The 19,641-nt window shown below is 36.4% G+C and overlaps 1 protein-coding gene across 2 annotated transcripts in view; it reads left to right on the plus strand.

Annotated features, from left to right (window-relative positions):
- Window positions 1-3,617: 3,617 nt before the first annotated feature.
- Window positions 3,618-19,641, plus strand: part of HLF (HLF transcription factor, PAR bZIP family member) — a 925,298-nt gene continuing 909,274 nt past the window's right edge. For both annotated transcript variants that reach the window (XM_044090471.1, XM_044090472.1), the window contains exons 1-2: window positions 3,618-3,870; window positions 5,595-5,930. In XM_044090471.1, the coding sequence (XP_043946406.1) occupies window positions 3,759-3,870; window positions 5,595-5,930 (448 nt within the window). In that variant the 5' untranslated portion in view covers window positions 3,618-3,758. The remainder of the gene's footprint in view (window positions 3,871-5,594; window positions 5,931-19,641) is intronic.

Raw genomic sequence — 19,641 nt, forward strand, 5'->3', positions numbered from 1 at the left:
GGGGTTGAGTGATCTTTACATACAGTGAACACTTCTTTTCCAAAATGTATTCCTTTTGCTCTTTGCCTAACATTATTAATATTATTAGACCAGCCATTAATTTATGTAACAACAGTTCTCCAAGCTGTGCCAATTATACAAGTGCAATCATCAGTAAGTCTAGATCTACTACTAATAATAGTAAGCAAATCATCCATCTTTTGACATGAGGAACACAGATCATTAGTGTTGTCAAGTGTTATCTTTATATACACATAGCATTTAGTACACTGAAAAAGATGTTTGTGCTTTAGCAAATCATTAATTGAAAACTCATTTAAGGAATCCATTGTTAGCTACAAATGAATAAAGAATTTTAGAATAAAAGAATAATCAAAATCTGTGACCACAGAATTCAAAGAAATTAAAAAATTAGTAATTTAAGTCAAATTGTATGAGGAAATCACACAAACAGTGTACAACTAAATGTTAAATTAAGTATACTGAGGTAATGTTGTACAAGGGAAGATAATTCATAAAGTTGTTACTCTGACCTACCGTACCAGTTGTGCCAGACATACTAAAATGATGGATGCCTTTTCCATTGGCCACAGTAGCTTCTATTCACTGTAGCTTGCAGTCACACTTCACTATAACAGTAACTATCAGTGGTAAAAATAACATAAAAATCAAAATAAAACTTCTTTCACCAAACAGATACACAATAAGTCGTAAACTAATACTTGATGGTTTCTTATAAGCTCTGGAGTGCCTGTCTAAAGTTTGTGTGAATTTAAAGCTGACTAGGCTCTTTGGGATGCCTAGAGTCTGACTGTTTGCAATCTACCCCTTTCTTCCAAACAAACTGTGAAAATCAGACATAAAAAATATGTGAATCAAAGTAAATCTTCTTGTCTAAAATCAGCCCCTTTTTTTCCAGCATGAAAATCAGAGGCAAAAATTGAATACAAATCAAAACAAATCTTCCAGTCAGCAATATATCCCTTTCTTCTCACTAGCAGTGAAAACCCGAGGTATGAAATGCAGTATAAATTAAAATGCATTTTCACTTACCAGGCAGTTGTAAAATAATTCATAAACCATCACTAGATGGTTTCTGATAAGCTCCAGAGTGTCCTGTCTACAGTTTGTGTGAATTTATAGCTGACTAGGCACCTTGGGATGGTGAGAGTTTTCCTATCTACGTTCTCTCCCTCTCTTTCACCAAACAGTGAAAATTAGAGGTAAAAAACAAAACTGAAAATAAATCTTCCAGAGTACAATCTATCCAGTTGTTCCTACAGATGATGAAAATTGGAGGCAAAATTTTAAATACAAACCAAAATAAATCCTCTTTTACCAAGCAGCTGCACAATAAATAAAAAAAAAACAACAACACTGAATGGTTTCAGGTAAGCTCTGGAGTGTCCTGCCTACAATCCATGTTAATTTAAAACTGACTAGGCCCCTGGCATGGCTCTAGAGTTTCCTTGTATACAGTCTATCCCTTTCTTCCAATAAACTGTGAAAGTGAGAGAAAAAAAAATAAAACATTAATCAAAATAAATCTTCTCTCACCAAGCAGTTGCACAATAAATGACAAACCAATACTGGATGGTTTCAGATAAGCTCTCAAATGGGGGTGGGTCAAAGCCCCCAAATCAGGAACAATTTTGAAATCCTACTCCAATTCTCATAAAAAGTTAATGGGACATCAGGTTTTGCATCAGCATGCATTTTCTGTACAACAGGAAGTATAAAACTTTGTCTGGCATATTTATGATTTATGCATTTTTTTAAAAATGTGTATATTTTTTAAAAACACAAGTTTCTATGAAAATGTACCTATAATGCTTATGTGCACCTAAAATGATGTGTAAATTCATGGTCCATTTTAATGTCATACTTCTGGGACAAGTTAGTCAGTATGCAATAACCTAATGTATATTATAAATTTGTCTACCCTTCCTATCAGTCTAAACACTGTTTGCCAAAATTGGCTTGACTGAAATATGATCATTTAGTCCTGGTAGGGTAGATGCATTTAATTTTATTTGCCATCTAGTCTCTAACTCTCCCAGTTTTTTACTTACATTCCCTCCTCTGGCGTTCACTGTGACTGTGTCTAATATGGCAAAGTAAAACAATTTTTTAAAAAAATGCATAAATCATAAATATGTGTATAAGTTATTCAAGAGTTAGTATATTATGTGGTTGTCTTTTTAACCAGTCTTATAAATGTTTGTTTAAGGGAAACAGAGTATAGGATGAGTATTTGCACTAGCACTTTAAATGCTTTGAAATTGATTAATTATTTAATCAGGTGATGATGACACCTTTTAATATTGTATGCCTAAGGGCAGTCATTTGTTCTGAAGAAGTCTAAGTATGGTTAGATGAAAGCGCTTAACAACGTGTAATAAAGAGAAGTTATATTTTTACATTTACATTGACTTGCAGCATCTTCATTCCATCTCCAGGGGAATTGTTTTTCGTTTTTTACATCCATAAACAGCCATGGTAGACAGAGGAATATATTCCCCTGATTATTATGGGATATTAATATCATTTACGTCATTGTCATCTGGGAGGATTTTTTGATTCATCTGTCTACTGACAGAGTGTCTGTTCATGATTTTCACTTTCAAGAGTTTATTCAGTTTGCATACAGAACCATTGCAAGGTGTAAATGTAGTATAGTAGATAAATGGATCTCTTATTGCTTGTTAGCTGTGCAACAGCAGCATATACTTATTCCTGCTAAGATGAAAAACAAATGCCAAAGTCACTGTCCCACTTCCTTTGTAAATCAAAAACTCTTGTTTTAAAAGCACATTCATCTGCTGAGGTAATGTATATCAATTAAAATATGTCATCAGAAAACTGGGCATACACTGATTGTGGTTTTATACTTCAAAACAGCACCCCAGTTTGCTTTACAAGTATGCCAGTATGTATTTCACCGTCTCTTACTGTATATAAACATTTGCTACAAATCACTTTTAAACATTAAACGCTAGAATTTTTTATCTTGCATAACAACCTTGATAAGCATAGAAACATAAATTGATGTTTTGTGGCTGCATGTCTTTAACCACACATTGCATCCCAAGTCTTGTTTTATGTTGTCACGCACACAAACATGGACACGGTACATGGGCACTTGCACACATGCACTCACATACTAATACATGACTGGAAATAGGCTAAAATTAATTTGTTCTAGAACCAGTATGAAAAATTCTTATTACCGTTTTATGAAGAAACAAATTAACTAACTTTAACTTCACTGTAAGTTATTGTAGGACTTATGCATATTAACTGTGAAAAGCAACACACCTTTCTGAATTCAGTTGGTAAGATTGATGCAAATTTCATCAAAGTGTTTCAGTATCATTTAGACTTATAAGAAATAATAACAACCACAGACATGCATTTCCCTCACTGCCTGACAGGGTAAAGAATAGAAAGCATGTGAGTAGATTTGGAAGTAATTAGTGTGTGTGGCAACTTACAGCAAATTTATAAAATGTATGATATAGAGGTTTTCTTCCCAGCTCCTCCTCCTGTTTACTATTCATTAGCTGTACTAGGCTTTGCTGTCAGTTCAGCATTTGAATCTGTATAGTGAACTGTGAGTAAGCTGCTGTCAGCCAAGACCTTTACTGTGTTTCTACAATACAATCACTGCAGATCACAGATTATTCAAGACTCTTTCCCTTCCTTTTCTGGAACTAAAGTGCTTTTTGTTTCCGAGGAAGGAAGCAGGTGCTGGAAAAATGGAGAAAATAGCCAGGCTGTTCCCTTTAAACTCGTTTTTACCTCCAACTCATGGAGTTCTGAAATCTTTATTGGAAAATCCTCTGAAACTGCCTTTGCACTACGAAGAAGGTAATGTGGTTGCATTTTCTCTTGTTTACAAATCTGGCTGACAGGAGTCTGATTTGCATAGTGATGACTGGCTTTGCACAGGTTGTGCAGGTCCCAGACTACCTGACAGCTTGGATTTACCATTTCTAGGTTTTCATATCTTTGACAGAGATGTTGCTCGCTTTTGTAAGAAACACATGCTATACTAATTATTATATGCATTTTTGAGAACTGCAGTCCTGTTGCTTGTTCTTGGTCAGTGTCCTTTTAAAGTAATTAGCACCGATAATAAGTTCCTCTTGGTTAAAAACTGGACGGCTGCAGGGAAGTTAGTCTTTGAGGCATCTGATGTTTGCCATCTGTCAAAAGTTTCGGAAAATTTAACAGAAGCACTTATCATTTTTTTCCTTTTAAACAAGGCTGATGTAAAACATTACAGTCAATGTAAGCAAAGTAGTATAGTATTAGATAAGGAAATAACTTCATGCCTTTATTCATTAAGTGATCAACTGTTCAGCTTTCTTGTAGCAAAGTCATTTTTTAACACTCTGATGGCTGGGTCTGTCCGGATATTTTATTTGAATATTAGTTGTGCAGAATGGTGAAAATACAGTTAAGAATGAAAATGTTACATACACTGTTTAATTTCACAATCAAGTTATAGTCACACACACAGATCCTTCAAATTACATTTTTATTTATTTTTAATTTCTTGGTGGCATACAGTTACTAGTGGCTTCAAATATGTGATGTGTACAGACAGGGGAAACGATGTTGTTAAAATGAATTAACTGACTCATTTATTTACTTAAATGCCTTCTTACCTGTATTATTTTAATGTTAACATAAATATTTTCTGATTCTTTTTTCAGCATTATACAATTAAGCACAATCCTTCATATGTACATGTTTATCTGTGCACGTACATATGGAAAATAGAAAAGTATATATTATTTGTTACTTCTATGTAGAAGCTGAATCTTATAAAGCTCTGACAAGGGTAAAAGTGCTCTTTTATTGTTTTAACTTAATAAATTGTGATTTAAAAAAGTAATACAATCTTGAATCTTGTTTTCTTATTTCAATAAGAATGCAAAATCAGCTTTGACATGGTTCTTACATAATAACTTTTAACAACAATCTATTTAAGTAATTTGTATGCTGATATGGTTCCGGTACCAGTAAACCCCCCCCCCCCACCTTTTTGGCTTTGCTCTTCCCAAAGGAAAGTGTGTACTACTGTTAAGGCTGGAAAATTTCATTTTCTTGGACTAGGTTATGTTGTCTATGTATAAATGCATATAGGTAGATATAGATATATAAATATATATTTATACACATTCACATACACACACTCACATACACACACACACACACACACACACACACACACACACACACACACACACACACACACACACAAATACACAAAGACACACACATATATATGTATATTTATGTGTATATATATATATATATATATATATATATATATATATATATATATATATATTTATATCTACACACACACACATACATACACATGTTTGTATGCAGTATGTGTGTGTGCATCTACACTCTGCTTTTGGGAAGGAGTGGGTTGTGTATGGTTGATTCCTAGTACACTCTGCCTGTATCCATTATTTATAGTATAAAATGGCATATTGAATACGATTCTTCCTGTAACAAGTATCAAAGTTGTTATATTGCATCTTAAATGAGTCTTTCCCTTCTTGTGCTTTCAGCTTTTGGAAATGAAGTGAGTAAAGAAAAGAAACTGGAAGATGATGGTAGTGCCACTATAGTCCCACAGTCCGCATTCTTGGGTCCAACGCTTTGGGATAAAATGTTACCTTATGATGGAGATAGTTTCCAGTTAGAATACATGGACCTGGAAGAATTTCTTTCAGAAAATGGCATTCCTCCAAGTCCTACCCAGCATGAACATGGGCACCATCAACAGCCTTCACAGCAAGCTGCCCCACCAACACCCTCAGTCATGGACCTGAGTAGTCGTGCATCCATATCTGCCCAGCCATCTATGGGGACACCAAACTGCATGCAAAACCAAGTCACACCAGGTAAAATGTAACTGTTGTTTCACTGTGTTCCAGTGACTTGTGATTTTAGTGCACAAGCTGAGTTGAGATCTACAGCATATTACGTAGAGAGTTCCCAGACTGGTAATATGTGTTGTACTTAGATATTCCTGACTAGGGACCATATAACTTCTTTCAAGTACCTAAACTACGCACAGTCCCAGCTAGATCATTTGTATAACAGGAAATTGTGTAAAGCCGTCCAAAACATGCAACTAGTAATGTAACATTGCTGAGTAATATTCTGTTCAAATGGACAATGTGAGTTACTTGCAGTTTTCTAATACTACATGTGCATTCTGTGCATGCATGTTATATACTGTTTTATATTGTATACTTTTTTCATATGTGACTTTTGTTTCCATTGCTTGTTAGATATTAAGCCTCACCTCAACTGGATATGGTCCATTTTCCCTTATGCGGAATTTCCCCTGAGATCATGAAGCAAGGTGCCCCAAAGGTGAAGTTGTTTAGGCAGCCATGAGGGCACTTAATGCTCTTACCAGAATGAGGGACTTTTTTGAATGGGAAAGGGAATGTGTGATCCGCATCATGGCAGAGGCCCACAATACCTTTGTCATGGTACTGCACCCTTGGTGTGCCTAACGCTTACCCTCAGGCCATGCGTTTGTATCACACCCCCTTACTAAGGGATTGTGACTGTGTAAGACTGGTTCAGCCTCATCCTCACCTCACTACAGGTATACCCATCCTTTCTTGCCAGCTCTGCCAGAAATCTGACTTACTAATCATCCTTGGCTTACCTGAGATGTAGCCAGGACTTTGTCCTTTCATGCCTCCGCAGCTGGTTAAGGGTATATTCAATGGAGATAATGTTATTTGGGAAACCCCACCCCCTTTCCCTTTTTTTCTTGGGAATTACAGGCAACATAAAAGGATCTACAGAAGGCAAGGGATTACCTCTGTGATCAGCTTATTTCGGTATAGCTGCATTTTAGTAAGCAATCATTTCAACTGTAACTGGATTAACTGATTCTTGGAAGTCAGCACTGAGAGCACACATATCTATAAGTGAAAATGTATGGAGCTGTACAACCAGTTACAATTCAAAGGCAGTTATTTTTATCATCAGCCCTGCAACATGCATGACTGAGGTAGGGTATACAGTTGATCACAGTGTGATCAGATGCCCCCCCACAAGCAATATAGCTATCTTTGTGCCTGACTACATCCCCCAGCAGTAGCTGAGATGGTGCTTTGCTGCCAAGTTCACTGCATCCAAATGCCATTGTTTCATTGCTACCACTGAGGGTATAGCACTGATGACAGCTGGTGGACTGTCAGGGAAAAGTAGGAAGCTTATGATTTCAGGTTTGGGCAAGCAATAATGCCTGTAAACAATCTAGTGTCCAGTAAGAGGATACCACTTACCTTTGCAAGAGCACATGTGCTGCTTAACGGATATAGTAACAACGAGACCAGTGAGCTACTAGAAAGCAGTCCTGCTGAGGAGTTCAGTCACTCCTATATGAGCAAGAATGAGATGAGTGTTCCACTCAAGGTATGTGAAATGCAGTCCCTTCACAGAGAAAAAACATGTTTAAGGAAATAGGGTGAATCATGCTGTACTGCAGGACGTCATTGAATCGTGCTTTACTGCAGGAAGTCATGCAAGAGGACAGCCATTTCAATGTACAGAATGACTGAACTCATGAAATAAATACACTCAGTAAACTGTACTATTTCACGGATGCAGACTGCTCCAAAAGTGTGGCATTTTCATTGTGGCGGCAGTTGCTGTCAAAGCTGGTACAGCTACTGAAGAAGCAAGGCCCTTTCTGTTGGGGGGTATTCTTTGAAAATGTGTTGTGTGGGGTGCTTACTCTAAGCAGTTTCTAAACCTTTATTCTACAAAGTGGATTGATTACTTGGCCCACTCATTAATGCGATGATTGCAAACAACCAGGCCCATAACCAGATTCTACACTACGGCATGTAATGTATAGCATATAGCAGTCCTAATAGATTCCTGATATGGCCCACAAATGAGAAATTATTCATAGCAAGTACATCAGCTGCAGCATCTGCTCTGCTTAGATTGATGAGCACTCTGATTTCCCCTTTCTCATTGGTCCATTTGTCTGACTACACTGAACCAGTAAGAAATCAACTTCCTGAAGTATGTCATCAGTGGAGTAGTCCAATCACTAGCACTGTTGATATGCATTCCCTATATTATAGGTACAGAATTAAAAGAAGTGGATGGCTGGTCATTCTTTGGCTGCATCAAAATAACCTCACATTAAATATAAATAAAGTTAAGTGAAATAAGGCTGGGTCATCTGTACGAAGCAAAAGAATTAAACAAGGAGGTACATTAGCAGAAATAAGAAAGTATTGTGTAGACTGAACAATTCAAGTTTATAACACTGATAAAAATAAAGGCTGCAAAATCAGCTTGATACACTCATGGAAGCAAAGTGTAAATATATAAATAATATACAAGATACAAAAAATATTCAGTGGATGTGGAGGGATAAACCTTCCAAGACTGAATTTATGTAGCATCACAAAAGGTGTGAATTTATACTTTGCCCTTTGTGTAAGTAGGGGTTGTGGCCCTTGTCATATTTGGAAATGGAAAAGGTTGTATCTGATCCCCAAGTGATTTGTGTTTGAGGTGTCCTACATTGCAGCTGTCTGCATGCAAAACTTGACTCCTAGGCTGTCAATGGTCATTACGTGAGAACCATGGCTGCAGGTGCTGTAGGAAGCTACTGCAAAATGTTATTTTCTTTGGGTGACTGTGAGGGAATTGTAATTTACTGTCGGTGGGTTATCATTAGGTTCTAGACAAGAATCCTGATTTCTTCATTGTAAAAGGCCTCTTAGCTAAGCAACCCATTTCACAGCTGGATGCCACAGAAATTTAACCCATTCACTATGGGAACTGTTCCAAAATGTCCCCACTCTGGGACATGAGCAAGAATGAGATGAGTGTTCCACTCAAGGTATGTGAAATGCAGTCCCTTCACAGAGAAAAAACATGTTTAAGGACCTTTACAAAACACTGCAGGGTAGGACAACTGTCTGATTGCTAAATGATACCTGAGGAAAATGCCATTGTGTTGCAAGACAATTACTGTAGATGCCAAGCTCTTTTACCATATCCTGCAACAACCTGGGAAAGCCAATGTGTTTCCTATGGAAAGCTACTTAGCTTAACCAGGTTGCATGAAGAATATGCAAGTCAGTGTAGAAGACTGCTTCTAGAATCCTTCTATTCAATGTAAAACAGACTGTTGTGTTAAAAATTCTCCTAACAGAAGGCTCCTTGTGCAACTTGACTTATGTGTAACAAATTCATAGTGACTTCTGCAGACAATGTTAACTGATGTGTTTTGGAATATTGTTTTAGATCTCTGACTAATGAAATATTGTGGGTAGCTTTAAAATCTGTTCTGTTCACAACTGAAGGTTAAAAAAATGGCCCTTCTTTCAATGAAAACCTGGTTAATACACTACATTTTATGGAACCCTAATGCTTCGTTTGTGAAAGTTGCATTGTAAACTTAACCATTTTGTTACTGAAAGTGCTTCTGAAATTTGAAGCATTTGCTGAGAAGGTCTTTGTAAACAAAAGGACCTTCAGCATCTTAAGACACAAATATAATCCCTGAAGTGAATTCCTTATAAGGGGTGGGCACTGTAACACATACCAAAAAATATAAAAGTGATTGCTGCCATGGCAGATAAATGTCACTGTGTCACCTCATGTATAAAGTCATCTGTTTCTTTACCTTCAGAAGAAGCACAATTAAAATACTTTCTTGTTGTTAATGCCTGCATATTGAACAAAGACCTGTCATCCTGGGAATTATTAAGCAAATCATATTTACAAGGCATAGTGGCACTGTGGTTAATATGGTTGTAGGTTTTGTGTTTCTGTCACACCTCACAACCTATTAGCACATGAAATCTGAACAAAACCAAGGATAATGGGGCAGCAAAGGCCCAAAAATAGGGACAGTTTTTAAATACTGTTCTTATTAACTTAGAGTAACATGTTTTGCATCAGCATACATTTTCTGAATGGTATGAAGTCTGAAACCCAAATTTCTGTCATTATTTATTGATGTCAGTCTTCAATGATTTGAGAGAAAACCACAAATTTTATGAGGAACAGACCAAAAATATGAGACAAAAAACTGGACATTCTGTGAAAATCTGAACAATTGAGAGGTATGGTTTCTGTCCTGACCCCTAGTCACTCTCTGTTTTGAGTCTGCTTGTCCTGTCAGAGCCTGTGCAAGTTTTTCTCTGACTTTTCTGGTTTCCTGTTAGAAGAGTGCTGGTTGATAGGTTTCTCTTAACCGCTGGTATGCACCACATTTATTTTTGTTGTTTTTTAGTTTCTCCAAATCTTTTGGGTTTCTAATACCATAACAGGAATGGACCCCATTCCTAAGTCAAAGTATGATAAAAGTTCATGAAATTAGTATTGTTTGTTTGTTTGTTTGTTATTTGTTGTTTATTTTTGCTCCAAATTGTTTGGGTTTCTAATACCATGATGGGAATGGACCCCATTCCCTTAGTTATTTTTGCCTTTTTTTTTATTTCTTCAAGTCTTTTGGGTTTCTAATACCATGACGGGAATTGACCCCATTCCTAAGTCAAAGTATGATTAAAGTTCATGAAATTAGTATTGTTTCAATCTTTGATATCAGCAGTAGTGCTCTTAGCAGCACCCACAATGTGCCAAGTAATGACTCCTTCTGCAGGTCGTATGGAGCTACATGTATTGGTAACATATCCAAATACGATTGTAAATTATTTTTTATAAGACTCGTTGCTTCTACTACTATTGGAACTGTCTGGGTATCTTTCTTCCACATTTATCTAATTTCTGTCTGCAGATCCTGATATTTTATGACTTTGTGTCTCTCTGTATGCAAGACACTGAAATAACTGGGTGTGGCAATTTCAATGATGAGTGCTACTTTTGTCTTATAGGTTCATAGGTTTGGTACTAATCTATTGGCCCTAGGGCCTATACAAGCCTAGCCATTCTTTTCTTGGGCAGTTGTATCCGGTTTCCTAGCATCTATGTTTTGAACTGTTGGTAATGGGTGATCCCATGTGATATAGATTTCATAATTTTCTATGATGCTTTGTGGCTCATGTTTCCAGTGTTTTTCTGCCACTTTAGTACATAATGTTTGTACAGTCCCCAGTGCAACAGTCTCGCCACATTATTATGCCTTTCAGTATACAGTCCTTCTGCCATTAGTATGTCACAACCATAGCTGGCCTTAGGCAAAGGGCAACTAGGTGGCTGCCTAGGGTGCTGCTGTAACAGGGGCACTTTTCCAGTATTTATGTGGTGTAGGTAGACCAGGCTGGGGGCACCAGATGGTGTGATAGGAGGTGCAGTGGAGCCCTTTTGCCTAGGGCACCAGTTGACCTAAGGCTGCTCCTGGTCGCAACCAGCAACATGGTGTGCGACTGTTTCCAATTTGGTTTTACAAAACCTACATTTGTCTGTTTCTCCCACATGTTCAATGGACTTTGTAAACCAATGTGTACGTAGCCCACTATCTTGGGACACCTGTATTAACCTTTCATCTCTTGGTTTGAATTTGTTTCTCCTTAACCATTCCTGCATTATTTTTACCTGTGTGGCCTTTTTCCTGACTATAAAGGTCAACTAAAAGTGTTTGCTTAACTGGTGAACTAATGTGTCACTTAGCTTTCTGTTGATGAGTTACTAACAGCAAAATGTGAAATAAAGAGTCATAAAATACCCTCTCTTCAGCATTTAGTTCTTCTGTAGTTTAAAAGTAAAATATTTATTCTCCTTGTTACTTTACTGAGGAAATATAAGTAGGAATCTTATTGCTGCTTTAGAGTTTGTCTGTCTCTACAATGTGGTTTTTACATTTGAGGTATAACTCACAGGTGTGACATTGCAGTTTGTTGCAAGGAGGGTGTAACTGTAATGTTACGTAAGTACTCTTTCATCTCTGTTTGGGATATATAAAATGAATATGTAAACTATTCAAGGAACAGATATCATTTTTGCATGCAAAATGGTCTTGGCAGTGAGGAAAATACAGCTGGAAAATGAAATGAAATGAAGTGGGTCTAAATTCTCTGGCTTTTTGTAGTTTTCACTATGTCTGCAGCTTGATGTCTTTCATTTATCGTACTACATTTCTGACAAGTGTTTCAACAAAGCTTTATTTCCTACAGGAGCTGAGACTTAATTTCTCTTATTACGTGATTTACCCACAGTCCTCTTATGTGATATCACATCTGTTTGAAGTTGACATGAAGGTTACAGTAGCTGATTAGCATGTGGCATGGAGTGTTGAAAAATCAAATTATGTACAGCGTGACAGCTTAATAAGAAATGCTGTGTTATACAGAAAACATTTGTGTAGTTTAGTAAAGCTGGTCGTTCAGTTTTCACTTAGCCTGATCTCTGCTGTTCTATTTCCTTCATGATGTTGTGGCTTAATGCTCACTGTGTTTAGCATATCTTTCACCTTATGTATAAAACAGTTATCATCATTGGTAATGGTTAAAGCAGAAAGGACAGCTGTGACTGTATTTGATGTTTCCTGTACTTTTTGTGAGGGGTGGCTATCGTAGTCATGGATGTTTTAGGAGATGTGATGGCATTTTTAACATACAAGCTGGGATGCTATGTCCAACATCTATAACCTGACTTAAGGCAATGGTGTCATTTGCCATCATGTTCTGAGTACAGATTCTTTTGTTATATTTGTAACATGCAGCGTAACACGTACTGGAGTATCAGTATATCATGACAGACAAATATACTGCTTAACTCTAGAAGAGCTGCGACATAAGTTAACAATAAGTTATAGTCAGGCATGCAGGGTTGAGAGGTTCTATCGAAAACAGAAAAATGAAGTCACAGGATACTCAGATAATTATAATGTGTGTGGTTGCTAGATATCCAGACACACCCACGCACACACAGCTTTCCAGAGGTCAAAGAATTTGACATTGCTTTGAAAGGTTTTGATATTTAAATCCTTGTTATACATGTACATCTGTGTAGGAATGCATTGTTTATACCTATATGGAGTTCCTTAATACTCATATGTACTTAACATTCTCTAGCATACATATGTAAAATAGTAAACAGCCAACTACATTTTAATGCCAGGTTAACACCTAAGCTAATTTTTGGCCTGCTTTCACAAAACAATGTGAAAGCAAGTCATGGAAGAATGATTGTCAATATATAATTCAATCAATTAGACATTGTAAACATTTCCTCTTGATATCATTAATTGATCAGTATTGTTGTGGACATGTGACTATTTTGAAAGTGAATTGTATTGTTGTTGGAGTAAGGATTCTATACAAAGTTTCCTAGTTTTTCCCATACAAGGACCTCTGATGTCATGTGTTGAAATGTGGGAAGTGAGGCTGTAGGCAGGCCTACATAATATAAGCTAGTCCATACAAATTCCTACTTGTGGCAGTATGCCAGATTCAATGGATACTTGTGTACAAGTGTGAAGTGATTGTTTGTACTCCATTTAAGCAGAGTTCAGATGAAAACAGAAGGTTGTTTGCCTAGTACACAGTGCTGCAGTCTGACATTCAGCTTTAGTACACAGAGGAGACATGAAGTAAAAAGCAGTAGTTCGGGTGTGTCTAAACTGATTAATATGTTCATGTTATTAGCTACTTAATTAAGATGCTTTTACAGTATGCAAATGTGAATCTGTATGCTGTAACTTTACAATTCATCTTTAAGGGGTTATGCTGCATACCAAATATCACTTTTGTCTTGGGAGTTATTTCTCTACTTAATAAATTTAGTTATCGGAAGACCTCCTCTGGCTAGTATGACAAAATGAATGAAAATAAAAATAATAATAATGGAAATAACTTAAAGAATTCAGAAATATTTTCTGTGGTGTCAGCATCATGTATAGATTGCTGTAATCTAGACCAGTTAGTGTACTGAGGCTTTGTTTCTTTTCATTTTGATGTATGAGGAGTGTGTATCTCGAACAGGAAATTGTAAGATAATTAGTGTTATATTGTTGGGTTCAGGAAACACTTTGTAAGTAAGCATACATGCTATATATCAGAATGGCAATTCAAGCAGGATGTCTGATATTTCTAAAATAATGACTGTGAGTCTGTCTGAACACTATTTCTGTGATTTCACAGCAGGGACCTATGACTGTAGTGCTGAATGGCACAGAAATATCTCACCAAAGGACATCAATAGCTGCATGTGCAAAGTACTAAGAATGCTTTATCAGCTTCATTTGGTAAAATAAAATTTGCACAATTAAGTACATATTCATTGCTTCCATGTTTAGTAGGAGTGCTGACAGCTGAAGTGCTTCATGTAAGCCTAACTGGCTTCAAGAAAATCAAAATGATTGAAAGAAGTATTATTTTATAGTTATCATTATATATATATATTTTCATTTCTGAACATGAAGCACAGATAGGTGTAAAACAGGCTAGTTTAAATTGTATCTATGACATGTTTCGGTTCAATTTAACAAGTTTTCAAGTGTGTGGTAATAAGACTAAGACCATTGTGAGGAAGGATTTTGTGATCTTTAAAGCACAGTCCCTGCTCTTTCATTAGATAAATGTTTATGAACATTAGGATCAGCTTATACTCAGCACATAAAGTGTGTGTGTGTGTGTGTGTGTGTGTGTGTGTGTGTGTGTGTGTGTGTGTGTGTGTGTGTGTGTGTGTGTGTGTGTGTGTGTGTGCAAATCTGGCTGAAGTTGGATGCACATCAGAATAACAACAGTGACATTTAACCCACTGGCATAAAAGCAAAAATTACTAACCAAAACACAAAGTAAAAATCAACAGCTTAGCTATGAGCCCGCCAAAGCAGCCAGAAGTTGAACAAATAAAATAAACGCTTCTATAAGCATAGACTAACACAGAATTAAAGGATCTGTTACCTGAGTCCATTTACACTGGCATCAACTATCACAAACTTAAAGGACATATTACCCAAAACTATTTTCACTGATATGGACTAGTACAGAATTATAGGACCTGCTACCTGAAACCACATACACTGGTATGAACTAACACAGCATTAAAGGACTGCTACTTGAGAATATTTACATTGGCATGGACTAATAGAGAATTAATGGACCTTTTACCTGAGTTAATTTACTCTGGCATGAACTGACACAGAATTAAAGGACATGTTACCTTAGAGCATTTACACTAGCATAGACTAACACAGAATTAAAGGACCTGTTATCGGAGACCCTTTACACTGGCATGGAGTAACACAGAGTTAAAGGACCTGTTACCTGAGACCATTTATACTGGCCTGAGCTAAAACAGAATTAAAGGACTGTTAGCTAACAACATTTACATTGGCTTGACTAACACAGAATTAATGAACCAATTACCTGAGACCATTTACACTGGTATAGACTAACAGAGAGCTAAAGGACCTGTTACCTCTGCCCATTTACACTGGCATCATCTCTCACAGAATTAAAAGACCTGTTAGTTAAGACCATTTACAGTGGTATGGACTAACACTGAGTTAAAAGACCTGTTACCTGAGACCATTTACAATGACATGGACTATATGTAGTTAAAAGACCTGTTACCAGAAACCATTTACACTGGCATGGAATAGCAAAAAATTAAAGGACCTGGATCCTGAGTCCATTTACACAGACGTGGACTAACAAAGAATTAAAGTACTTTATACCTGAGACCATTTACACTGGCATGGACCAACGGAGAATTAATGTATCTGTTACCTGAGTCCATTTACACAGACGTGGACTAACAAAGAATTAAAGTACTTTATACCTGAGACCATTTACACTGGCATGGACCAATGGAGAATTAATGTATCTGTTACCTGAGTCCATTTACACAGACGTGGACTAACAAAGAATTAAAGTACTTTATACCTGAGACCATTTACACTGGCATAGACCAATGGAGAATTAATGTATCTGTTACCTGAGTCCATTTACACAGACGTGGACTAACAAAGAATTAAAGTACTTTATACCTGAGACCATTTACACTGGCATAGACCAATGGAGAATTAATGTATCTGTTACCTGAGTCCATTTACACAGACGTGGACTAACAAAGAATTAAAGTACTTTATACCTGAGACCATTTACACTGGCATAGACCAATGGAGAATTAATGTATCTGTTACCTGAGTCCATTTACACAGACGTGGACTAACAAAGAATTAAAGTACTTTATACCTGAGACCATTTACACTGGCATGGACCAATGGAGAATTAATGTATCTGTTACCTGAGTCCATTTACACAGACGTGGACTAACAAAGAATTAAAGTACTTTATACCTGAGACCATTTACACTGGCATGGACCAATGGAGAATTAATGTATCTGTTACCTGAGTCCATTTACACAGACGTGGACTAACAAAGAATTAAAGTACTTTATACCTGAGACCATTTACACTGGCATGGACCAATGGAGAATTAATGTATCTGTTACCTGAGTCCATTTACACAGATGTGGACTAACAAAGAATTAAAGTACTTTATACCTGAGACCATTTACATTGGCATAGACCAATGGAGAATGAATGTATCTGTTACCTGAGTCCATTTACACAGATGTGGACTAACAAAGAATTAAAGTACTATACCTGAGACCATTTACACTGGCATAGACCAATGGAGAATTAATGTATCTGTTACCTGAGTCCATTTACACAGACGTGGACTAACAAAGAATTAAAGTACTTTATACCTGAGACCATTTACACTGGCATGGACCAATGGAGAATTAATGTATCTGTTACCTGAGTCCATTTACACAGACGTGGACTAACAAAGAATTAAAGTACTTTATACCTGAGACCATTTACACTGGCATGGACCAATGGAGAATTAATGTATCTGTTACCTGAGTCCATTTACACAGACGTGGACTAACAAAGAATTAAAGTACTTTTTACCTGAGACCATTAACACAGGCATGGGCTAACAGAGAATTAATGAACCTGTTACCTGAGACCATTTACACAGGCATAGATTAACAAAGAATTAAAGGACCTGTTACCTAAGACCATTTACACTGCTTTGGAATAACACAGGGTTAAAGGACCTGTTACCTGAGACTATTTTTTTGAGAGCTGCACATATATCAGAGAGTTTGCACTCAGTTGAACAAGAAACAATAACATTTTTTTCTTACTGAAAGCTGATACTGTTTTAATTGTTTTTTTTTTCTTTAACCATAAAGTTAAATTTGGTCTGATCAACTCATTTATCTCTCTTGCTAGACACTGGCATGCATAATTACGTTAGTATAAAAGATATGTTTGGTAATACAGATTATTATACTGCAAATTAATGAAAGGAAAATTATATTTCCAAAAATTATTAGTGTTATTGTAAAATAAAGAGTCATGTCTCTATAAATTTGCAATAGCCAGGGTATCTATTAGAAATGTTTATGTCTTTCAGAACTATATGAGAAGACTGGATAGCATACTGTTGTTTTGTAATATACAATCTATGCAAATAATAGTTGCTCTGGCACTAACATATCATACTATATTTCATTATCAATCATTATCAATCATCTTCCCGTTTTCTAATATTTCCATGGTTAAGCTGCCTCTTTTTTCATTGTTTTAATTGCTAGAAATTGCAGGTAGTATTACATTAACATTTTCAGTGATATGTCTTTCCTTGTCATATATACGCCTGTGTCTATTTTTAATGAATATTCAGCACTGTATATTCTGATGCAAACTATGTACATGCTGTGTTTCTAAATGTTTTTTTTCCTCTCATGTATGAGCACTTACTTATATTTTGTATTCCTTCCTTCTGATGTTCTGTAACCGTATTTTATGCATATGTCAAAACTGATACTAAATTTGTAGCTTTTCTCCCTGGGCCTCCACTGAAAAACAGTTTTATCCCATTTTGGCTTTCCCAATTTGTTTACAAGTCAAAACAACAATATCAATCTAAAAACATGAATGCTATATTGAAAATATCATTGACAGAATATTGTGAGCCTTAATGTTATGTATAGGATGACATGATTTGTTTACCTGTTGGTCACATAGTTTTTATAGTATTAATGAAAATGCAAACACATTCATAATTGTTTTACTAGACATTTATATCACAGATTGTCTTCCTGCTATCCACCAACATTTAATTTGTTTTATAATGCCTGTTGCTTGCATACACTCCCTCAACATGACAATATCTCTTCCCATTTTTTTCAGTGTTAATGCCATTATGGAAAATACGCCATACTTTTTATGTTCATGTAGATTTAAAACTCTTTGTTCTTCCAACAATGAATTAGATGGCTCGGTGAGTTCACATCTTGATTACTGGAATACTTGGCAAGTTGTGGAGGACAAGACACTTAATATTACTGAGATGTAAAATAAAAAAATAGTGGCGCAGTATCTGATAATGATCTGGGCAAAGTATCAGGGTACAGGGGGTCAGTAATATCCCCCATAGATCTAAAAGGTTAGAGGAGAGAAGGGAGAGACAAGATAATCAATCCTGTAGCCCCCAACAAGGAGAACCAACCCCCAGAACAGACGGTTTCAGAAGTAATCCTCCCTGAATCTCTGCTGAAGGATAAAGAAGGTACTGATTTTATTTTTAACTTTGGGGGTTGTGTGATGTACAATTTGTCCCCACTTAACATCACTCACACCTTTGGCACTTTATTTCAAAAATGTTTTAAAATATGTGCCTTCTAGCCAGCCCAATATGGTAGATTTATTGACTGAACTCAAACTCTTTACCAGGAAGCTAAACTTGCAATGTATTTTGCCATCTAATGACCAAAGTTCTTCTAGTTTTGGTCTAAAAAGAACTAGCATTTTCAACCAATCCTTCTTACATAGCATTCAATTATTCGAACAGTTATGTGAGAAAAGTGTGAGGGAATGCTGTTATAACAACCGAAAACCCACATTTTACAACCTTTCTCCTGAGGAGAGAGAACTGTTATACAAATTGGCCAATGATAAAAGTTTATGCATCATGAAATCTGATAAAGGTGGGAGAGTGGTCATAATGGACAAACATTGTTATTCCTCCAACATGCTGACTTATTTACTTAATGGAAACTTGTTTATTGGGGTATCATGGAATGAAATCAACATTGCTTACCACGCTATTGACTTGATTTTGGAAGACATTTTTGTGACGTTAGATTTACCTATGACAACTAGGGAATTTGTAGTAGTGAAGAAGTTTAGGATTCCAGCAATTTTTGGAATTCCTAAGATCCATAAATTGATATCTGACCTCCTTTAAGACCCACTGTAGCTCTTGCTGGGTCTAAAATGGAACATTTGGCCAAATTTGTAGATTCGAAGCTTAAATCATTTACAGTGGATAAGCAACATATATTAAAAGACTCTTGGCATTTTCTTGAGATTATATCTAAAGTCATGTTTTTGTCTGATTCCCTCTTTGTTACAGTAGATATTAAAGACTTACTTTGTGTCATTCCCCATGAGGCGGGATTGGGATGGTTTCATCAACCTGTGGTCGGGGTCACAGATTTGAGTGACACTGAAGTTAGGTTGATCCTCCCATGTATGGAGCTTGTGCTGACTAACAACTTTGTATACTATGAAGGTAAATATTAACTCACAAAGAACACAAAGGTGTTGCCATGGGGGTAGCTTC

Source organism: Protopterus annectens, chromosome 12.part0 (genome assembly GCF_019279795.1).
Source record: "Protopterus annectens isolate FY-2018-M chromosome 12.part0, PAN1.0, whole genome shotgun sequence".
Taxonomy (NCBI): Eukaryota; Metazoa; Chordata; order Ceratodontiformes; family Protopteridae; genus Protopterus; species Protopterus annectens.